The sequence below is a fragment of the Aedes aegypti genome, chromosome 3 (assembly GCF_002204515.2).
Source record: "Aedes aegypti strain LVP_AGWG chromosome 3, AaegL5.0 Primary Assembly, whole genome shotgun sequence".
NCBI lineage: Eukaryota > Metazoa > Arthropoda > Insecta > Diptera > Culicidae > Aedes > Aedes aegypti.
In genome coordinates, this window is record NC_035109.1 from 269811020 (window position 1) to 269836647 (window position 25628).

The 25628-nt window shown below is 35.1% G+C and overlaps 1 protein-coding gene across 4 annotated transcripts in view; it reads right to left on the reverse strand.

Moving 5' to 3' along the window:
- Positions 1-4941: 4941 nt before the first annotated feature.
- Positions 4942-25628, reverse strand: part of LOC5577237 — a 153505-nt gene continuing 132818 nt past the window's right edge. For all 4 annotated transcript variants that reach the window (XM_021855078.1, XM_021855080.1, XM_021855079.1 and 1 more), the window contains 3 exons: positions 8272-8642; positions 7688-8209; positions 4942-7628 (listed from right to left, as the gene is read on the reverse strand). In XM_021855078.1, coding sequence (XP_021710770.1) covers positions 6522-7628; positions 7688-8209; positions 8272-8642 — 2000 coding nt within the window. In that variant the 3' untranslated portion in view covers positions 4942-6521. The remainder of the gene's footprint in view (positions 7629-7687; positions 8210-8271; positions 8643-25628) is intronic.

Sequence of the window (25628 nt, forward strand, 5' to 3'; positions counted from 1 at the left end):
TTCAAATATAGTCCAACAATTAGTATAATGAGAATCGCAATTCTTGTCCAGCTTTCCACGAGATGGTTTGTTATGAGAAGGGCGCGTCAAATCCATTGCAACGGTTGGAGATATGCACCCATATCCAACGATGTTACGGCGCTTTCTCCAAGTCTCCGGATTGGCACTCCATTGTCCTGCTGCAACTTCAATTATGCCCTGATGCACCCTCCAAATTCCCAACGTATATGAAATTAAAATATAATAAGATGTCGGTATATATAAATGGAAATTATTTTCATGTATGATTTATATAGATGTTCATATTAATTAAATTCAATAAATATGATGAATAAGGGCGAAAAAATAAGGACGTAATACATTCAGTAGAGATGAACAAAGTGCTGAAAAATAAAAAGCAATGATAAGGCTACTATTTGCGATATGTAGACTTAACGATGCTCCATAACGTGGAACCAATAGAAATGGATCCATATAATAAATATGGTATAATATAATTGTATGTAATAAATGCAATTTAAACAGTATATACTATTATATGATATAAGTACAATATAATTTATCAATATAGTGTAGAATATATTATAATATTAAATAGATTATACGGCATACTGTCCTGCGTGTATAAAATGTAATAAATATAATGAGACATACAAATGTATTGAAATTGATATAAATAAATGATTATATAAATGCATGAAATGTAAAATCATGTTGTATGAGTTAAAACAAAATTCCATTAAAATTTAATTTATATGGAATGTTCAACTATGTACTACTGGTACTGCTAAAAAAAATAATAATTCACTCCTAGTAACACTAGCAGTCGATAGCGTCCGATGAAGAACTTTGAAATTAATAAAAAATATATGTGTTTGTTTCTTACTATAATTCGGTTGTAATTTTAAATACAGTCGCCTCTCCACATCTCGATATCGAAGGGACCATCGAGATAGGGAAATATCGAGACATAGAACCAATTTTTAATGAGTATTAGATTGAAAATCACTCCGTTACTAGGAAAATTGAAAACAAACAGACGTCATCTCGTCTTTGAAAATTGTTTTGAATCCGTAAAATCTAGTCTAGTAACCTTTGATAATGGGCATATCGACATACGGAGAGAAAATCAGGAACGAAAATCACATCGAGATAGGGAGATATCGAGGCCTTTGTCGATAAAGATGTATGCAGTATGGATATGATGCCTTCAACCGCAGTATGCGTTGCCTAATAGAAGGACGAAATGCGTATACCAAATGAACGATAAGCTGAAAGATGAATTTCAATGATTAAGTCAGTATTGCCGGTAGGTAGACTCCATTATCCTCCTGAAAATTATATCAACTATACAGTATAAGAAACTTAGAATCTGTTAATAATTTGATTTCTTAAAATGCAATAGTTGAATCTAATATAGTATAATCTATAATAATAAATTAATACAATGTAAAAATAAAATAGTCACAATATTTTCATCCGGTGAACATTCCTACACTGGATGTTGATCCGGATCTCATTTTATATAAACATGGCCCGCATTTAGAGCGGAGAAGAAAAAGAAAATCGACAATTAAAGAAGGCCGTAGATAAGTTCATTTACATAAACCAACATATGAGAGAATTTAACAAATAATTTGCATCGTGCATAATGGACCGATGCACGAGTTCACTAACTTGACGCTTGAGCAGTGCCGAATTCACTCGTTGCCATGGTCACGTAAATAACACGGCACCGCTCAAACGACAAATAGTGAACTCGTGCATCGGTCCATTGCATCGTTGTCAAGCGGTCTGAAGTGAAAAAATGCTAAGGGACTGTTCAAATATTACGTAACGCAACAGGGGGAGGGAGGGGGTCTTACATAGTGTTACGGTCCATACAAAAGTTTAAAATTTTTCATACAAAAACTAATACGTGGGGGTGGGAGGGGGTCTAAAATTGATAAATTTTGCGTTACGTAATATTTGAATGAACCCTAACAATCCCGCATCTTGTCACCTTTATTCACAGAATAGAGGATCGATGAAAAGAAATCGACCATGCGACTTACGCCCTTATTCTAGCACACGCTTGAATTACACGTGAAAGCTACTGTTGAATCATCAACTCGTCAGTTTTTGTTTTCTCCTTTCAACCTACATAAAACTGAACCAACATGAAACGCAAATATCCACACATACCAGTTTTTCCCTAACTCCACTATTAAATATCGAGCATCGTTTTGAAGTTCTGCAATTGACAAAAGATGAACATGTATAGTGTTGCACCAACACCGCTGGCTGTATAAATTGATTACATTCAAGCGTGAAAAAAGCACATTCTGCATACATGCAACAGAGACAGAATCAAAACAAACCAGTTGTTTCATTCGATGCTCCAGATTCCAGAGGCGCGGCTGAATAAAACTATTGCTCTCCTGCTTCAACACGAGATAAAAAAAGAACAAAACAAAATTGATAGTCCCTTCCCCGCTAACTGCCTCTCCTCAAACCATCAATAATCGATGACAACAGATGACGTCTACTTCTAGACTAGAAGTGGGCAATCTGTAAACATCTCATACACTTATATCAGCGGTATGAAAATATAAAATATGTTTAATAATTCCTAGCGTCACACCACCCATTTGTGCACCATGCTGTAAAATTAAACAATTTTGATTTTTTTTTTCCAATTGTATTAAAAACATTTATAAATTGTGGTAAATGTAGAATATTTTTCACGATCGCCCAATTCAATTTATCATCATCTATGGAACTCTCACACATTTTGCAATCATATACCACCATCACTCACACTTCTATACACGCCACTGCCGTCGCAATGGACCAATGCATGAGTTCATCATTTGACGTTTTAGCGGTGCCGTGTTATATATGCTACCATAGCAACCAGTGAATTCGGCACCGCTCAAACATCAAACTAGTGAACTCGTGCATCGGTCCATAATTCTCAACTCGCCAACTGATGGAATGGAGAGCTACGTTTCACAGGACTACACTAGCATTTTTTTTTTTTTCAAGAATATACTTAGCTTTGTAAACGTTGCGGATATATTTATTCCTGGGCTATCTATCATTGAATGCGATTCAATGATGATGATGTCTCAGACGGCGATGAAAAAATATGGCGTCCCCCACTCTGTGAGCCACGACACATCACCAACTTTTAAACTATTTTTCACACCATAACATCCACATTTTTAGCACATTTTGTAAAAAATCTACTGAAAACAGTTTTAAAAACACAACGATGTGAAAATATTGTATTGTTTTTAATAAAAACACAGTAAATATTGACAAAACTGAAGGACACAAATCTAAATTCAAACGATCCGGAGCAGCGTTGCCGAACGAACTGTGAATATCCGTTTTTATTTGCAAGTTCATCAAAAACACAGAAGTGTACAAACTTTAAAACAAGCATCACTAAATTATAACTTTCTGATAAGAAACACTCTTGTGAAGTTTCACGAATAAGCGTATGGCTGTTGGTATAAGTCTCCTCATTAACCTTTAAGTTTCTATGTGGGAAAGAAATTTTTGGGTAGGGAGATCAAGATCCCAGCAAATTTGGGATGGTCACGTGCGTGACGTGGAAATGTGCATTATTAACAGTTTCTTAAATTGTCAGCCATTTCAGACCTTTACCCTCTTTCTCGATGCAAACTTATTATATGGATATTCCAAAATTTTATATAGATTGCTTAGTTTTGCTGGACCTCTTCCCCCACCCCTTGGAACAGGATCTAATCAATTGCTGTTTGCTATAATTTAAGCAATGCTATCGAGTTTGAGAGATTGAAGATAATGTCCAAAATATGACGGGGTCGACAGTTTATCAAAAAATAAAATAAACTCATGTATCTTGCCGTTGCCCAAACATTCCTGAGTCCATTCCCAAGTGCATCCCTTATAAAAAAAGAACAACATATATGGAATCGTCCATTATACACGTAACGGGTTTTGGGGGATGGGGGTTTTGGGATTTCTTACGTTTTTATTTTTTATTTTCATACAAAAAATCATACTTATAATACATAGGAGGTGGATCGAAAAACCGCCAAAATTGTCTTACGTAATTAATGGATAGTCCCTATGTCTATCAAATTTACATATAAAATTCTTTGATGCCATGTTATATAAGAAAAAGGTTAGGTCTCTAAAACTCTCTTAAGTACAAATACCTAAGTTGAATAACTAATCACAAATTCCAGTTGTTGCTAGGACGTGGCCAGAGCAACTCTCGATTGTTTGAAATATAGATAAAACTTGTCCAACAGACCATGCTCAGTTTAAAAAATTCAATTGATTAGTGGATAGACCATAAACTGATGAGAACGACGATTGGTGGTGGGCAGAACTGTGTGAGAATTTCAGGTGAACACTCCAGTTCGCTTGAATCCCGCAAAAAACTACGACAAGGTGATGTGATATAATAATAGAAATATTAGTAGTAGAACGCTAGTGGCTCTGTTGTCACAAAATTAATTTAACGAATTATTACCTTTAATTGTTATTTTTAATTGATTGATCGATCCCACGCAACAGAGAATGCTTTGTTTTGGCCTTTGACACTTTGAAGCCCGGTACTCACGCTGTCACATCGCAGCAAACAAGATGTTGGTTACACGAACATCAGCGACATTAGCATCCTTAGGTTAATGCTTCTACTGATATAATAGAAATATTAGTAGTAGAACGCTAATGGCGCTGTTCTCACAAAACTGAATTAGTTTATTATCACCTTTCATTGTTTGGTCGATGCCATGTTGTAGTGGATGATTTTAAAATTTATTTGACACTTTGAGCACCGGTACGCAAGCTGTCAGCGCGTGGCAAACTAGATGTTGGTAACACGAACAGAAGCGACATTAGCATTCTTAGGTTAATGCTTTTACTTGTGATATTTAGCAACTACTGAACATCGATACACAATTTTACGGTTTCAGCGCTTTTATTTACACGAATAGATGTTTAAAATTGTGATTTTCCTGCTAATGTAGTTTAAGGTAAGTGGAAAATGATGGAGCATGTGGGTAACTACTTTCATACTACTCGTTATAAACCAATTCTCAACAATCAAAATAAGGTATTGCTTGCTTACGATTTTGATCGACTATGAGCAAACTTTATTGCATTTGAAAAAAAAAACTCAAAAATCATTGGAAAACAGTGGTTAATCAATACTGAATATACTCTTGAACTTTATTTCCATGATTTGAACAATTGATTGGAACTTATCTCAATCTCCATATACTATACAATTTTTTTTAATAACTATCGCTGAGGTTCGTCGATAAGTAATGGAGGGCATAGCAAATAGAGAGTTAACAATTTAAATTTAAGTGTATTCGCTCATTTGCTTCATCACTTTCCACTTACTCTAATGCGACTTATACATACAAGTTAACCTAGACAACATTGTTCGAACGTCAAGTTGCATCAAGGATGGTTTTCGGTGCGCATGATCACATAAGCTGTTCATGTGCAGTTCAAAGCAATATGTTATGGATTTCAGAGAGTATTTATTCAGCAATTTCTATCAGCATGTAGAATGTTCTAAATTTGTTGATTGTTATTTTTGGTACATGTAAATATATCGATCTGTATTTGTTTGATGTAACAATTTGTGTTTCAAACTCCGAAAGACATTGCGAGAGATGGTTAAGGCTCTTCAAGCTTGCAATCCAGCAGCGTACGCACGTGTTGCTCCGAGCTCAGTGTGGACTGTGTGTCCACAGTCTGTTTTGTGCTTTCGCTGAAACATTTCGCTTCAACAGAGAACAAAGCTCGCTTAGTTTAATTCAATGTGGGGAAATATTTCACGTGTGCAACTTTGAACTAGTATTGCGGCCGCAAGCTTTGCTTTCAGGTTTTCTGTTCGTTCAAGGTACATTCATTTTCAACAACTGTGTAACAATTAATTGTTTTGTTCTTTTAGATTCTGATTGCTTTAAGCTTATCATACTGTTATATTTCTGTTTTGTTATTTTTTCGGTTTTTAGTGGCAACCACTTAACAACGAGTTTGTTTCTAGGAGATAAATCGAAAAGTTCTTACGTCCTAAATGTGATGTAAGAAGCGTAGATGTCTAATTGGAGGATAGAGAACACCACTGCACAAAAGAAGTGCAGCGAAGAGATTCGTTCATAAGAGTAAAAAAAAACTATTCTATTTAATATATTTGATTTGTCGGTCGACAATTCCGGACGCTAAAAGTTGAGTTGAGATAAAATTAGTAGAACTAAAATTATTAATAATTCTACAATCTACGCTTTGGCAGACGATTCAAAGCGAATTAGCCTAGGTCGGTTAGAAGTTGTTAAAGTCTTAAGAAAAACAATAATAAATAATCTATATCTGTTTTCGAGTGATTCCTTCGATAGTTCGTGTACATTTTTGATTTGGTACAAATTTTGTTCGCGGCTTAACGATATTTATCAGCTTTTGTTAGCTCTACATGACGAAGACTAGATGCCTCATCTTTTGTTTGATTCACCCCCCGCACTACAAGTTTAATATCTAAAATGTCCCTTTCGTCCGCGATAGTTATGATAGATTCGGAGGGGTTGATAGGAGCCATTCGAAGGTTGCAGGGGTTGCTGCTGTGGTGATTGCGTTTGTCCATTTGTCTCTGGGGCTGTAATGTGCAAGGCGGACGTAGATGGCACTGTAGTCATACGGGATGCACAGCGTGGAGCCAAGACAAAGTGATACAGTAGGAAATAAATGACGGCAACAGCGCAGGCAGTGATGGCTAGCACTTGGAAGGTGGTTATTAGACATTCTAGCTTTGTCCACGTTCCAATCAGGGCGCCAATGAATCGGCCCAGACAGAAGTGGAAGATTACGGGCAGGGCCTGTCCGGTTGTAATGATACGGCGAGGGAAAATGTGACGCATATAGAATATGATTGTCAACCAGGTTAGACCCAGGGTAATCGGGTAGAGGAAATCGATAACTACACGCCACCATGTCACATCCAGGCTAGCCAACAGGGAAAAGCGGAAAATGAAGGTTGTTATAGCAGCGATCAAGATGTTCGAGTGTCCGCAATAGTCTACGATATTCTCGGCAAACCACAAGATAGGAATGACAAGTAGTGCTCCTAGAATAACGAAAACGCTCCAGGTTGGTCCGTAGTACTCTTCCATGTTCGGCATTAGTTCATAGTTCTTGACCAATACACCTTCGTAGTTGTCCAGCACGCTCCAAAAAGTACCCAAAATCAACGTAACCAAGCAGAGCCCAGCAGCCTCCGGTACGTATCTGCGGATAGCAGACATTGGAATGGCAACCATTCCACACTTGGTGTGCCACCACATCTCCGGTGGAGATAGAGGCATTCCGGACGATAGCAGAAGTACGATGGCTGCCAACACTACCAACGCGACATAGACGTAGTAAGTTTCGAACACCCAGGACAGAACGAAATAGAACAGAGCCCATCCGATCGCACCCCAGACAATCTGTCTTCCAAAGTCTCCTCTACCAGTGGAGGTCTCTCTTGTGGCAATGATGGTGGCAGCGTTTAGAAGTACAATTGCGGCTAGCGGGAAAGCATCAGCAAACGATCTCAGGAGCAGGTATGACCAGAAGGTTAGCTCGGGATCCCCAACGATCTGAAATGGAAATTTCATGAGACTTCATGTAAACTTCATCCGCAAATCGATCATCTTACCCGCATGCAAACGCTCTCCGCCAACACACTTTCCTCGTTGTCATACGGATTGTGAACTTCGCACTCGATCTTCGGAGTACAGTGCGACGAATTGATCAACAGCTTCATCCAGGTGACCTGCTTCTCCGGAATGTTGCACGAGAACCCATCCAATGGATAGCGACACCATTCGGCACTGTGCGTATCGTTCTCGTCGTTCACCGCACTGCGTAGAACCGTTTCGAACTTGAGGGATTCGGTTGCCGGAGTGTAGGCGTGGCAAATCTCCGACTCGGGACCTCCCTTCCGTTCGCAAATGTGTGGAACAGGGATTGGTGTGTTATCCACTTCTACACGTGGCAGTTCCAGATTGGCTGGGGCGATTTCTGCGTCTTCTTCGATCAGGTCATATTCCTCGTCCTCGATTGAGCTTTCGGTTGACGGTGGCACAGTAACTCCTTTCGTATACGGATGATTTAGGTTTTCGAATTCGATCGGTTTTTGGCAAGTGTAGGAGCAGTTCGTCAATGTTAAGTGGCCAATCTGATTGCGAAAGAGAGAGTTTGACAATAAGTGTTTTCTATAGCCGAGTCGCAAATACTAACCTTCTCCCGCTTCCAATGGTAGCAGGTGCGTTCCTCGGAGCAGCGTTGCTGGAAGATGATGGCTCCATCCAGATCGCATGCGAAGCTGACTTGCGATCGACTCGATTCTTGGCGTTCAATCGGTGGAACAACAAAGAACAGAATAGCGTACAAGATCGCTGAAAAGATCATACAAAACGAGGCCAGAAACCGGAGACGTCTTCCGTACGATGATCCGTTGGTTCCGGCCAGGCGATCGGCTAGCGGTGCGAATATCAGTGGTCCCAAGATGGCGATCAGCGGGGCCACAACCGAGATGATTTGCGATTCTTTGTAATCTAACCCTGTCAGGGTCATGTGCTTTTGTAGGTATGGATGCAGACATCCTAGAGCTGTTGAAAAAACAAGACACAGAGAAAATGTTTAGTTAGGTAGTTTTTGTCAAAAGGTAAAGTAAATACAGGTCGGACTCGATTATCCGGGGATTCGATTATCCGGTATTTTAGACTTGATTATCCGGAATTTGTTTTTTGATGTTCTTGTTTTTCAATTTTTATGCATAAATCTGAGATAATTTGGTATTGCAATATACAATATGAATGGTTTTGCAGTTTAGAACGTATTTGAGAAAAGGGGGGTTGGAAAAAGTGTTTTTTTGTGTATGCTGGGCTTTGCTGGTATTTGTTTTATCTTGTAAGGACCCCTACCGTTCCTAGAAAAAATTTCTGGCTACGCCACCGCATCATATAAATAAAATAACGAAAAAAGATAATGTTTAAGTTTTTTTTATCAAAGATTTCAATTTTTTTCTTAGTAATCCGATTATCCGGAGGATTCGATTATCCGGAGTGAAAAAAAAACGATACTACGGATAATCGATTCCTTTTGCGCTATGCGATACTTATATGTGCAAAGTTTCCATATAAGATGTTGTCAAAAGGCCTTATACGTACAAAAGTGGAGGCGATATATGTGTATATTTTGTATTATGAAAGTTGGCATGCAATGCGAGTGTACAGGTTTTATTGCGGACTATTTAGTATTCTTATGCGATTCAATTGATAATGTCGTTTTGACTCATATTCCGAACATTTAAGGCCAACAATGACTTCAGATGCATCTAATAGTCATAATTTAGCTGATATTTGTGAAAATTTGATTTGTTTTCGCAAAGTGTAACTGTTAGCTGTTGAGTATACCGATAAAAATGTTTACCCAAGTAACACATTTTGTCATAAACGTGGTCAAAATACACCTTTCATACATCGCCGCTGTTTTATTTCGAATGTGCAATACTAAATATCATACACCTTTATAACCGAAAAAGCGCAGACGGTGAATGATTTAAAACATCTTTCATAGTCCAATTAGATGTTTTAAAATACCTACTTCATACTTCTCATAGCATTCTGATGTGTTATATCAAAGTTATATCATGCATCATTATAACCAATAAGTTGTTATCAAGTTATCAAAACGTGATTTTTCGTATTAGAATACAAGTGCATTTTGTGTATTAGGTGTTGGATATATTTTGACAGCTCAAAAAACAAAAACAAAAAAAATCATCCGTTGACTTCAAATGGTGCAAATAACGTGATGAAAAACAAGCATCTTGCTGCATGAGATTTACTTGAGATAAGGTACCCCGGGGCAAGTGAGAATACGGGGTAAGTGAGACGTTTCGTCATAGCTCACGTAGGAAAAGTTTTTCATGGGGGTATTCTTCTAGAAAGTTGAAGATACAATGACAAGGAATGTATTTAGTACTAAACATATTGTTATTTTCATTACCATGTGGTTCATGTAACAGTTGTCAGTTCAGCGCCATTTTCAACTTGCAAATTGTGACACGTTTCACGTCTTGCATTGACTCGCAAAAAATAAATGTATTATAAATCGAATTTCCATCAAGAAGCTACTATTTTAAGTATTATTACAAGCTGCTAACGATAAACCAGTATTTTGTTTTCATTTCATATGAAATTTTTGATGGTTTATCTTACCCCAAAATATGTTTGTACCCGGGGTAAGTGGGACCTATCAAAACAAAAACCAGAATCAAAACTTTTCGTATACGTTTCATACATTTTCCTAGAGAGTAGCACTAAAACATTCAAACAAATGATTTTTATCAAAAATATATCAATCTCAAATTACGTAATTGCATAAAAGGGAGAAGAAAAGTGTAATTATTCTTTATTTTTTATTTATGAAAAACGACTTCAAAATTGAACAAACACGAAGATGAAATTTGAAATGCATCATGAGAACGATTACTTTTCTATTTTATTTGAACTTGATTTGTTACTTCTACCAAATTAAGTAGTGATTGAAAACAATTCCACCCCATTAAGTGGTTCTCTGCCATGCATATAAATAATAACAATACATATTTTCGTCAATTATTTATTGTTTATGTTCTGCATATTAACTAACAACTTATAAATGATATATTTTGAACATGTTTAATTCTTCTTTACGCTTTTTTTTGAGGAATTTTCAGTTAATATTAAATGTGCGGTGACATACTATTAAATAAAGGCTCCTTCCTGAAACGTTACGTATTTTATGGTTGATCCCTTATGTACATCAAATATGTACTTAAAATTAAAAATCTATGATTTATCAATCCTATTATTCTAATGGTTGAATTACTGATGTGGATTGACGCATGAAACTGGATGTGTCCCACTTGCCCCGTTTAGCGAGGTAACTGCGTCCAATGGCTCTTTCTAAAGCTTTCTTCGAAGGTTTTCACAATTTCGAAATTATTCGATCAGTTTCATGCACACACCAGCAAACATGTTGCCAAAATGTGATTGTGTTGTTTAATTTGAAAAATATTGACATTTGAAAATTTAATTGAACAATTTGTTGGAACTATCGTTTTTTTCGTTCCCACTTGCCCCGCGGTACCTTATTTGTTTTTTGCAAGTTACGAGTTTTAAAATATAAAGTTATATTTGTGCATGTATGGTGTATGTTTTTTTAGGTACCGTATTAGATTTTAGGTGAAACTGAGTGTTGTACTCTTTGTTTATTGATGCGCCATTTAAAACATGCGCAATAACAACTTAAGTTCAGTAAAATATATCCGATTGTGTGATTTTTTTTTTCTTTAGAGGAACAAGCGAGAAACATGGCGGATTCAATTAGATGCCTACAGGGTAGGTTAAAACTTTTTGGAATGGTTATTGAATTAGGTACCTAAAAATACAATGCGTTGATGTGTTTTTTTTTTCAATAGAACGTAATATTAAAAAATCAAACTTTTTAGCTGAAAACAGTAATTCAGCTAAATGTCAATTGCTTGCAATGCAAGCTCTACAGTTATTAATTTATCTGATCGGTGCTGTAACATGGCATTGCTTTGGAAAAGTAGAAGACACGAGTGTTGGAAGCAATTTTGTGTTTGAATTAAGTTATAACTACGTATTCAGTACGTGTTCAAAATAACAAATATAAATGCTGCTCAATTCATTGAAAATGTCAAATTTCGTCGTTGAGATGAAATGCTCGTTGTCATTGGAAAAAATCACATCTGAAGAACTTTCATTTGCGCACTTTTTTCGTGTATATGTTCAGTCATTTTTCTTCTCCGCTTGCATTATCTACCATTTTACTTATTTGTTCGTTACAGATTTAGTTTTGCTACAAGTTTCTGCATCCATCTTCGGGGAGAAACTGAGAAGTCGTAGAGACACATGCTAAAAATGTTTTTCATTTGACAGAAAAAAACATAACTATAACATCTCTATCAAAACAATCAAAGAAATATGTTCCAAAGATGTATTCAAGAGCAACTTTATAACTAAATTAGCATAAACTGAAGTTTGGTTATGGGGAGTGCTTAAATTAAGTAATATATACGTTTGTCAATCAGGAATATAACATAAACATTGGATCTGAGTTTGCAGAATGGATATGTTTTTCTAAAACATCTCGAGAACGGTTTTAGAACAGAATTTGTATTGGATTTCATCTTTAACATCTGATTACAACATCATTTTCGGATAGCTTACCGAGAAGATATTTTCTGTGTTATTTGGGTACTTGATCTTGCTTAGCAATACTTAGAGTATGGAATAACATTTTGATTCAAATGACGAATACTGTGATCATTCTGTCTCATATTCCGAACACCTTGATTCAAATTCCGCACATCAGGAATAAATCGTATTCAAATGAATAATTTCGCCAACAAATTCATCTGAGCTAGTTTTACTGATCTTAAACTAGAGAATCAACACTACTCCCGAGCTATAAAATAAATTGGAAGGCGTATAATAAAATTGCAATCTCACGCCGAGGACCTGGGATCGAATCCCATCCCCGAGATAGTCACTAAAAATTTCAGTGACGACTTCCTTCGGAAGGGAAGTAAAGCCGTTGGTCCCGAGATGAACTAGCCCAGGGCTAAAAATCTCGTTAATAAAGATAGAAAAAAAAAATTGCAATCGACTGCTATTTTCAGGTTATTTGATGACATTTTTCAGCGAAACATTTCAACCAAATCGCCATACAAAAACCGAATGTTCGGAATATGAGTCTGTTCGGAATTTGAGACAAAACGGTAACAAAGTTGATTTGACAGTTGCTACAGATTGGTTTGACTTTCTTTGTATAGGGTACCGGTCGTATTTTGGACCCCCTAAGGAAGTGATTTTAGTTTTGTGTCCCAATTAATTAATTGCACAGCGTAACCAAGTCAAAGAATATGTCAAAATGTAGAGAAAAACTTCCTCTACGAGATAAAAATGCCCAAACGGTCATGTAGGATGCAAAAAACGTCGAAAATAATTGAATTGTGAAGCACTGTTTTTCATTATTTTGGACACACCAATACATTTTGGACCCTCAAAGTATATATTTTGGACCCCCGGCATTTTTCATCGTTTGGCGACAAAGTCCATGCCACTGGATGTATAATATGCTTGCCCAAAGTCTAATCAATCGATCGACAATGGAAAACCGAACAAATTCTACGCTGTTTGTCCAGAAATTTGAATAAAGTTTTTGTTTACATTTGAAAAATTTTTGACGGCTTCAATTTCTGTGTGTAACGTGGTGTAACGGTTGCATGGATGCACCGATTAAATTAAATTAATTTAAGATAAAATAAACACATTTTCTTTGTACACACGGTTGATGCAAGTGCGGAATAATCCTATCTTCCTAAAAAGCATGCAAATTGTGTTGGTCTTTCGATTTAAACTGGGAAATTTGCAGGAAAATGGCCAAGGGGGTCCACAATATATAGGGGTCTAAATTATATTGGTTATATGTATATGGAACGAAACAATTGCACTGATGAACTCAGAAAATTTGTGATTTCTTCATCCATTGTCGCCCTCATAAATCCTCCAGCGCTTCACATTTTTTTTTGCTACAGGTCACCAAAGTTGTATAAAATATTGATTTTATCGCCCGATTGACAATAAATAATTATTAAAAACAACAACTTATAGACAACCTAGTTGTAGAAGTTCAGTGCACATGTTTAAGTAAAATAGAATTTTTTGATTATACTCAAAGTTTCTTTTGCAAAATGCTAAGTAATACCCTATTTTCTACAACTATTTGCCTGTAAATCCAAATTTGAAGCGACGACATGTAATTTTTTTAACATTAATTTTATATCAGAAAAGCATTGGACATGTTTGAGCAGATATAGTATATCTTCATTACACTCTGAATATGTTTTTTTTAACTATGAAAAACCTTATTTTTATCTGTGTACCTGTGAACCTTTTTATTGTAAAAGTCTAGTCAATATCTTAGATTGTATTGGACTTGAGAGCCAGTTCGCGAGAACCGCAACCGCATCTTGTATCGAAGTTATTCGATCGGGCTGTAATGTTCAAAGTTTGTTCTTTCATGCAAAAAAGATGTTTTACAAATTCAGATTTTTATTTTTAGGGGAAGTGGGAAAAATGACCCCCAAAGGAAGGTAGGTAATTTGGCATAAAGTCGTTTGGCATAGTGAGTCTGAAACCGAGGATTTCGTAAGATGACATTAGTTTTAAAGTCTCTTTTAAATCCCACTGACGACATCAGGCTTATTTGGGAGTCAATTGATAAAAAATGACACTTTATTCAACAATTATATGGTCTTGAATAAACTAAAGCATATTAGGAAAGTAATTGCCAACAGTATTTTATTATTTATCCAGAAATTACCCTTCTTTTGATTATAAGTTAGTCTTTTGAGTTGCGCTGTTGGAATTTTTTTTTGCAATGAAGGTTTTGATATATTAAGCACAAATTTACCCTTCTTTCAAACATTGGATATGCTTTCGAAATATAATGTAACCATAATTATTAATTGTGGGCCTCGTGGCCGTGCGGTTAGCGGCGTCAGTCGTTTAGGTGTATTGTACCATGAAGCGTGGGTTCGATTACCGCTTCAGTCGGTGGAAACTTTTCGTCAAACGAAAAAATGATCACTGGGCTACTGGGTGTTCTGGGTTATCCGTTGCTTAATGTTCGTGATTGTTCAGTCTGTGCAGCCTTTTGCTGAAGACGGTGTAAATTGTCTCTTTAAATTGTCTTTATTTTATACGTAGGCTGTTCTTTGGAGTTATATTTTTTTAGATATTTTTGGTGCTTCAAACTAACATATAGGCGGCAATCGATAACATTGATCTGATCAAGTTTTCAGCGAAAAAAATATTGATTGCTGTAGTTACTCCGATGATTCTGATCGCATTTTTAATGTCCTTTCGTTTTATTATGTTGCAATAATTTTTGGCGTCCAATCTTCTATTGTTTTAATTATAAATTCTGCCTTCTCTTAAATATAGGCTGTTCTTGATATTAATACTGTCATAAATAATATTGAGTAAAGCTAAATGATATACATTTTTATATTTTGCAGTTTTATTAACTCTTGCAAGACGTGCTGTTAGAATGATCATTACTTTGGAACCTGCTAATATTTCATCATATATTTTTTTACAAACACATGTTCTCGTTTCGAGATATGCTGGAAAAAATATGCTTCCAATCACAAATTTTACCTTCGTTCGACAATGTACGGTTCTTTTGATTTACACTTCCAAGAATAAAATTAACATTGACTACCTTGTTTCAAAAATTTTGCCACAGATATTTTCTTTTAAAATTGTTTTGTTCGTTCGACTTATGCTGTGTGCGTTAAAACCTTAAACATTTTAAACGAAAAATAATTTGCTCTCGTATATAGGCTTTTTTTGCGTCATGCTGCAATAATAGATCTTTGGGTTAGAGCTTTCAATATTTTGCATATAAATTTTCCAAGGAATTATCAAGTGTTACGTCCCAACTGGGACAAAGTTTGATTTTGATTCACAGCGAAAAGTTCTATGAGCGTTCGCTTAGTTATAGACTGCGAATTTTTTTGTCAATATAATATTTTAAAATATGTTTATCATAACAAGCTCAAAAATACTCTTTGTGCTGAGATATGAAGAAAATTATTATTCCGATATGATCTTCCACCAGAGCCGTCACAAGTTTTAATAAGTTATGCTCTCTAATGTAACAACTACTGTTGACATCCATGGCTGGCCAGATCTCTAAACGAACACCACCAAATTGTTTGCTATGGGTTCAGTGGTGTTATTCTCGATTAAAAGATTGAAAACACTCCGATATTCAAAGAAAAAAGTTTGTATATTTTCAAAGGTGAAATATATAGTTTTTAAGGTGGTAGGTCATTTGGTATAAAGTTGTTTGGCATAAAGCCGTTTGGGTTCCGGGTTATTTGGCCGAATGCCATTTGGCCGAATGCCGTTTGGCCGAAAGGGTTATTTGTCCGAAAGGGTCATTTGGCCGAATGTCATTTGGCCGAATGCCGTTTGGCCGAAATTGAAAACAAAAGTGAACTACAGTTAGCATGGATTAATAAGTAATTTCAAAAGGAATTTCAAAGAACTTATTTAGCTTATTCATCATCACTGATATAAAAATAATTATCTTTTTAGTGGTAGTTCAAGAATCAGTCAGTGCTGAGAGAAGAACTTCCTAAATGTAAGCATTTATTTATTTCGCTGCTGGCGCTAGTAGCCACCAGCGGATTTTTTCGCATCGCGTTTGTAGATAGCTGTTGACAGTAACTAAAACGGTTTAAGACTTATTCGTCCTTCTACTAGATCGGGTTGCTTCGATCCCTCGAATCGTACTAAGTAATATATGTCATAATTCCAGCAACCATAAGTCCTGGATTCTTCTTTTCACAACGAAGACACAGTGTGCTTCTTTGACGTAAGTATCCACCGAGTCGTTTGGTTTATTTACGTAAGCAACGGTGCAGAGTTCAGTTCACATGTTGAAATCTTAACTTCGGAGGAAAATTACATATCACCTAACGTTTTGAATAAGACTTTTTATTCACATATTATAAGCCCTAATTCAAATAACTATGCAAAATAATTTTCTCTTGAAAAAAACAGCCTATGATCAAAAGAAGGAAAAATCTCCAATTAAAATTTAAGGAAGTTTAATGCACATAAATATTTTATCAATACAACGACAAAGAACTGCCGATGGTTTAAGGAAGGTAAAATCCTAAATTAAATATTTGCTAAATTAATGCCGTATAACTAGAAAGAATAACCTATGTTTAAAAAAAGAAAGAATTTCTGATGAAATTATTAAATACACTTGTAAGCCTATTACACCTTTGGTGAATAAATAAATCATCTTGACGCGATGTGTGGAGTTCACAACTTCGTCATTAATTAACGGGTCTATTTTATCATTCCCTTGGAGCTCTTCTATAGTAACAAACATGACGTCCCGTGACTTCATAAAAATAAACAAATAATTATTTTATCAGTTATTATGCGACTCTTTTGAATCCTATACATCAGCGTTGTAGCAATTTGATTTTTTTGTTCGTGACTCGGCCAAACGGCATTCGGCCAAATGAACCGTTCGGCCAAATGGTATTCGGCCAAATGGCGTTTGGCCAAACGGCATTCGGCCAAACGGCATTCGGCCAAACGGCATTCGGCCAAACGGCGTTCGGCCAATTGGGGGGACACCGTTTGGCATAAAGTCGTTTTGCATAACGGCCATTTGGCATAAAGTCGTTTGGCATAATCGTCGTTTGGCATAATGAGACAGAAATAGAGTGTCCATCCCGGGACACCCCGGGACAAAAAATCCCGGGATATAACGAATTTCTGGATTTCCCGTTTCCCGGGATTTTATTTCTGACATTCCGGGAATCCCGGGATTCCCGAAATGTACGTAGAATTTGATGAAAACCACTAAATTTCAATGAAAAACAATGACATTTTTTTTTCTCTACCAACCCTATTTGATAAAGTAGAAAAGCATAATGAAAAAGAGAATAAACGAGTAATTATTTTCATGAGAAGATCAATTTACCAAGTAAGAAACACATATTTTTATTTTTCAAGTTGCAAAGTCTTAATGCTTTGTTTTTTAATATTAGCCGTTTTTATAAGCCTATGCTGAGATAACAAATTTGAAAATACACCTAAACTGCCGCAAATCGCAGGTCAGTACCATCTGTAAAAAGTAAGTTTTGAGAAAATTGACTTAGAAGTTTTCATTCTCGTTTTCTATACAAATATTCGAAAAATTACAGAAGTTTGGAACATGTTTCGATCTCAATGAAACCTTCATTTGCTTTTCAATCCGTTACTTTTCCAAGAAATTTATAAAGATGACCAAATAACGATCCATTTTTGTGCTACACGATGCGAAAATCTTTGGTGGGACTGACATGCGTTTACTTTTCATTATGGAACAATTTTTCCTAATTTTACTGAACAAAAAGTGATTTCTCTTTAGTGCATCTGAAAATTCATTCGAAGATATAATGAAAACTGTTAGCAACTCAACTTTTACTAAAATGCAGATGGGACAGACTTGCGATTCATGGTAGTGAACTTCAGTCAATAATAACTCTTTAATTAACTTTTAGCATGATTTACAATACCTTCAATGACCTTTAATCGTTTCTTTTGTTCTAAAGTTTTTATGACTTTTCAAATGATTGAAGCAAATTGAAAATATGACTTAAGATTTTTTCATACTTCCATTTATAAGTGTTATATTGTATTGTTTAATTTGTACTTCCATTCCATTTCAACCGAAATGTTAGTTTAATTTAAAGTTTGATGAATCCCGGGATCCCGGGATTTCCCGGGACAAGCATAGATTTTTGTCCCGAATCCCGGGACGAGCAAAATGGCCGGGAAATGGACACTCTAGACAGAAACCAAGAATTTCTTAAGATGACATTCGTTTTTCAATTGATAAAAAATGTCACTTTATTCTACAATAGTATGCTCTTGAATAAACTGAAGCATATTAGGAAACTATTTGCCAATAGTATTTCATTATTGATCCAGAAATTACCCTTCTTTCAAATATTAATTCTTCCTTTGAGTTCCGTTATTGGAATACATTTTTGCACTGAAGATTTTGACATATTAAGCACAAGTGTACCCTTCTTTCAAACATTCTATGTTTTTTTTTAAATATTATGTAACCATAATTATAGGTATAAAAACTGATGCTTTGAAATTTAAATTATTTACACCTTCCTTTATACATAGGCTATATTTTTTAGATATTTTCTGGTTCCAACTGACAAACGGGCGATAAACGATAACAATGATTAGCGAAAAGAGAAATCGATTACTGCAGTTACTTTGATGGGTTGTGCTAGAACCGAATGTCGGTTCTTCGAATGTCGTTACCCCGAACGCCAGTTCCCCGAATGCCAGTTCCCCAAATGTCCCGCTTCCCGAATAGCCCACTTCCCTGAAAAGTTTGTGGTACTCATAATTGTCGTTATTTTATACATTTCAGGGTGGTGAACGAACTGGCCATCTGATATGTACCCTTCTTTATTTAATTGGTGGTTCTCTCGAGTTTTACCGTCCTCGTCCTCAGCATTTTTGCCAACAAGTGTATAGCGGAGAATGATAAAATACTTCCTTCTTTTGATTGCTGTTCGTTCTTTCTCGTTCACCATCCAGCCATTGAAGACTATTATATATCACCTATTTAAACTGCACCACTTTTCGGGGAAACGGGTCATTCAGGGAAAAGGGTCTTTCGGGGAACTGGCATTCGGAGAACCGACATTCGGAGAAACGACATTTGGGGAAAAGTAACACAATCACTTCGATGATTCTGAACGCAATTTATTATGTCTTTTCGTTTTATTATGCTGCAATAATTTTTGGCGTCCAATCTTTTATTGGTTTAATCATGAATTTTGCCTTCTTTTAAAAGCAGGCTGTTCTTTATATTTATACTGTTTTAAATTTTTAAGCTAAATGTTAAATTTTTATATTTTGCTATTTTATCAATTCTTGCAAGACGTGCTGTTAGAATGATAATTTCTTTAGAAGTTGTCAATATTCAACATATTTTTTTGCGAACACGAGATCTCCTTTCGAGATATGCTGGGTAAATTATTATTTAAATCACAAATTTTCCCTTCTTGCGGTAATAGACAGTATTTTTGAGGTATATTTTCAAAATTAAAATTCATATTGAATCGTAAAAAGTTTTGCCACACATATTTTATTTCAAAAATGTGTTGGTCATTTGAGTTATGTTGTGAGAAGGTATTTTGCGTTAGAGCCTTAAACATTTCAAACGAAACATAATCTGCACTCGTATATAGGCTATTTTTGCATTATGCTGCAATAATAAGGGCTTTGCAAATAAATTTTCCTTTCTCTTACCAAGTAACTTTCATCAAGTATTACGTCCAAACTGGGACAAAGCTTGATCTGCAGCGAAATATTCTATGAGCGTTCCCTTTATTAATAACTGCGAATTTTTGTTTGCCCAAATTTTAATGATTTTAAAGATTTTCAAAACGACTTTTTTCTTGCCAACCAAACTACATCGAAGAACTAAATATGACGTTTTTACTTATTTACTTATTTATTTATTTATTTATTTCGTCAAGCATAGGTAGACTACATACAATAATTACAATACTTTCTTACATGCTATGGATTACTTCTATTGTTCTTTAGCTGTGTTTTAAGCTGCTCTTTGGACATAGTAATGCCAATGAATTCGCAATGTACATTATACTGACGCATCATACGGTTTATTGGTCCGTTTTGAGCATAATGCGTTCTGCATGATTTTTCTGAAAATAATTTTCTTGTTCTTAAATGCCGAGAGGGTGTGTAGAAGTTTAGTTGAGAAAGAAGTGCAGCAGAGTCTACACGGTTCGAAATAATGTTGTTTATAAAGAGAATCATTGCGAATTCCCGGCGTTGCTTAAGTGTTTCCAAGTTGATGAGCATGCAGCGTGCTTCATACGACGGAAGTGGCAGTACAGTCCAATTCAATTTCCGAAGGGCGTATAAAAGGAATTGCTTCTGTACTGATTCTATGCGTTCTTCGTGTACGACATGATACGGGTTCCATACTAGGTGACAGTATTCCAGAATTGGTCTTACATATGTAGTATACAATAGTTTAATAGTATATGGGTCTTGAAAATTGTTGCTGAACCTCTTAATGAAGCCAAGCATGCTGTTTGCTTTGTTTATTATGGAATTATAATGTTCTACAAAAGTGAGTTTAGAGTCTAGGATTACGCCCAAATCCCTTACAATTTTACACTTCTGCACTACTTGATTTCCTAAAAATACTTCAATTGGTGGTGTTACATATTTTCGACTAAATGCTATTGAATTACATTTTTTGATATTGAGCTGAAGTAAACTTTTTTGGCACCAAGTGAAGAATAAGTTAATGTCATTCTGGAATTCTTCTGCTTCGCTAGAATTACTTACTTCCATGAAGAGCTTCATGTCGTCTGCATATATAAGAAATTTTATTTTTCTAAGTAAAAAGGAAATGTTGTTTTGTAGAGCAACTCATGGGCTTTTATTTGAGATATAATCTAGAGACGCGTTTTCAAAAATATTCGATTTCTTTTTTCCGGTTAGGGTACCGGTGCCATTAGTGGACTACCTAAGCGATGGAAAATCATAACAATTAACGAAAAGCCTTAACAGAGATCTTTTGGCGTCAACAGAAAGATTTCAACCTCTATTATATGGGAAAAATATAAAAAGAGTGATAAAACTATATTTTTCAACATAAAATCGCTTGAGCCACTATTGGTACACGTGTTACAGTAATTGCGCTAGTGCTCCAGTAGTAGACGTTCGAGAATGATACTAGGAATTTCAAACAAAATGGTAAATTTTTACATAGGCTTAACATTTTTCCTAGGAAAAGCAACTAGTATCTTTCAAATGAAGCATAAATATCATCTCTGGGACTTCTCTTCATTTGTATACATCCATTTTTAAATTTGCTTCCATACGTTGATCCACTACTGGAACACGACGGCAACTATTGGTGCAAGGGAGCAAATTATTTGCGTAAACTTAATTATTTTTATGACTTTTTGATAGAATAAAAAGTTGAAATTTGGCAAATCGAATAAACTAGAAGCGATCTATCCACCAAAAATAACACATGCCGTTATTATCAAAAAATGTACGTTTTATTCCATAGTCCAATCTACTGGTACATTACAACCATTGGTACCGGCACCCTAGTGTTTGAAATTTCGAGAACCGCAACCCACTTGCAAAGAGGAATTGTATTGATGTTCTCTGATCAAGCTGAAATTTACAGGGGTTGTTTCCCTATATAGAATGAAATAAATCGCAAAATTTTTGATATTTTTATTAGGGGGAAGCGGGACAAAATAACCTCTAATGATTTTATTAAAAAAATACAAGATATATAGAACTGCTATAACTATAGTAAAAATGCACGGATTTAATTGATATTTGGCATGTTTATTTCGGCATATTTATAATGAACATGCTATTTGGATATAAAAAAAACATATCGAAAAAAAAACAGTTGTTATAATATATTTAGTGATTTTCAAATAGATTTTTTTTGTTAACTGAACTAGAATGAAAAACTAAATATGAAGTTTTGTAGTGGGGCTTTTGTTTGAAGTGTAATCTAGGAACGCCATTTTTGATTTTTTTTCTTCAGTGTAGGGTTTGAATACAGCCAGTCCGCGAGAGCAGCAACCTTATTTATAAAAATTCATAAAAAAATCGTGTTGAAAAGTACACAAATACAAAAAAAAAGAAATGCTAGAGCTTCCATAAAAATGATCGAACTTTAGCACAAACACTCTATTTTGAGTTCTTTCTTTTGGTTGGTTGGTTTGACTTTATTAACGAGATTTTTAGCCCTAGGCTAGTTCATCTCGGGACCAACGGCTTTACTTCCCTTCCGAAGGAAGTCGTCACTATAACTTTTTACGTCATAAGTGACTATGTCGGGGATGGGATTCGATCCCAGGTCCTCGGCGTGAGAGGCGAGTGTTCTAACCACTACACCAGGTCCATCCCCAGTTCTTTCTTTTGGGCACAGTGTGCAATATTAATAAATGTTTACATCATGTTGATTTTTAGAACGATGTTTTTTCCTTGCTAATCGAAGTCAATAGATAAATACGAAGTTTTGTAGCACAACACACAAAGCCCACAATTTAATTTGAATTTTCATCTAGAAACGGTGCTGTTCAAAAAACCTTCAATTTAGAAGGAACTAATTATTTTTATTTTCTTAGAGAGGTATACAGTCACCCCACGCAGTTGAATCACCCACAATTTATGAATCAGCTGACTTCAAAAGACAAAATTATTATCAAACTTGTCACAAAACATCACAGAATTATTTTTACTGATAAGAAACTATGTGTAAAAATAATTCTGTGATGTTTTGTGACAAGTTTGATAATAATTTTGTCTTTTGAAATCAGCTGATTCATAAATTGTGGGTGATTCAACTGCGTGGGGTCACTGTACAAACAAATATGATTCAAATGTGGTTGGAGCACGTGAATTTGTTTGTGTTTTAAAACAAAGACATTTATTTTAAAAAATGCTTTTCTTATATCACCGAAAAATTGGGAAAAATAATTTACTGTAGAATAAGATGTATCTGAATAATAACTTTTGGAAAAATAATAATTCCTTTACTTATATTATAGTTTTTGAAAACTGACATCTTACAAACTGCTTATATAAGCAGCGTATGAGGCCTTGAAAGAAATTGGGATACCGATTATATTATATCGTGTTGCCATATCTGAAACAGATTCTACCCCATTAACCCGAATGACATTAGCCCGAATCATGGGGAAATGTCATCTTGACATAATGCAAGACATCTATAAATTCGGGGAAATAGCATTCGGGGTGATGGTACGATTGGTGTAATGGCATTCGAGGTGATGGTATTCGTAGAAATGGCATTCGGAGTAAAGGGGTAGAATCCTGAAACAAATGATGTGATGCAAAATTGATGATGTGGATAACAATACGGCATTGCACCAATGACTTCGTTAGCAACCTCGGCGGTTGTTTCTTCTCACGCTGGTTGATTGGAAATCAACTCTCGTATTCCTTTGGACTTTGGAACATGTTATGAAGGGATCGATTGGGAGGGCCATATGTGTGTGTACCTTACATGATGGTATTTTTGCTAGAGATCATTTTGTGGATGATTGAGTTTAGCTTAGTTTGGATTGACTGCACATATGACTGCTATGATGCACTGTACTGTTTTTATCATGAATGGAAGTTTCACTAAAACTGTCCTTGATGTTTACAAATTTCCCGAAAAAGTGAAAGAGAGAGGAAGATTGTTGAAATTTACATTTTTTCACGAAAAGTGTGTATTTTTACGAGAAAAATTATTTTTAGTAAAATCTGTTTATTCGTTATAGTAGTTTTTGTGATTTTGTGTATTTTCTGACATAAAATCCTTGGGGACATTTTGACCCAATTTCCTCTTATGAACAAAAGAAGTTTTGCTAAATAGGTGTTTTTTTGCTTGGTATTGAACAAATCCTGATTTTTATTAGACAGTTTGTGTTTATCATAAATTGATTGCCTAATTAAGTTCAAATACTATAACAACATTTTTTACACTGATAACAACTAATCTGAAACATCTAAATGATGATTTTTAGAAATTGTGGAGAGTATTTAAAGAAATTTGTCAATAAAAAAGTTGGATGATCATTGGATTTTTACTGACTATTTGGCATAGCAAACTTAGCTAAACTTATCTGAATAATTTAACAAAAAATGTCTTAGTGAGTCAATTATCTACAAAAGTCATGGAATGACGTTAATAGTTTTTCAGTTCAGCAAGCTACACATTTCCCTTTTTTGTGGTCAACGATTATTTGCGTCATGTTCATATCATGATTTATGTATGCTCATTTCAAAAACTGCACATTCTGATGGTAAACGATGATATTTTGACGTTTATAAAACTGTGTGGAACGAAAATTAATGACTTTTAACTGTTAAGAACATTGGACTATATTCCGAAATAAAAAATTCCTTCAGAGATTTAGATTGATTGAAATTAAGAACAATGTCTCTACAGATCACTTTAGGAATACCTAAGGAATCTTAGTTTTTTTCCTTCCAGTTTTATTTATTTCTTTACCGATTTTGTCAAGAATTTTTCCAAGTGATTCCTTTCAAAAACCTGTATTCTTATCAAGAGCCCCTTTTTCTCGGCACGATATTCTAATTAAACGGAGCCTGATTAACTGCACTTAGTCGTTTCCAGAGAACTCCAATTGTTTTAAACTGAGATTTCTTTAGCCGTACTATATGTTTGACACAATGCAATGGTATATTGTACGCATAAAACATAGATATTTTTAAAGTTGAATAGTTTCAGGGTTTTGTAAATATAACCTAAACCACTTTTGATTTGCTATTAAATTGCAAAGTTACCCCATGCCAATGGATATCACAAATCTTCCAAATAACAGAGAATCTGAACTTCTGATACCGTACGATCAGGGTCCGTTTTCAGGGTTCACGCTTGTGATTTCTTTTGATGTCTCTCTAATAAATAAAAAAAAATACTCGTGTAGATTTTTTTTTGATGTTCACACAGATCTCTCGAGAAATAAATTGAGGCTACTTCCAATAGTTCCACCAAGGATACTATCAGAAATATTTCGATGAAGTGATTTTGGGATTTCTCCAGAAGCTCTATCAGGTATTTTATCAATGATTTCTCCTACAAAGTATTCATGAAATGGTGTTGAAGTTGTTGAAGCATTCCTTTATGAATATCTGCAAAGATCCTTCTTGAAATATACCAGGGATTCCTTTGGAATCTTCTATATACATTTTTTTCAAGTGTAAGTCGAGGAATTTTCAAAAAGATTCTCTAAGAAATTTAAGCACGTTTTTTCTTGTTGATAAGAATTTAGAAATTTCTTCAGGAGTTTACTAAAATATAACCCAATGTATTTAAACAAACTTCAAAATACCTCCTGGATTTTGCGGGTATTCTTTGAA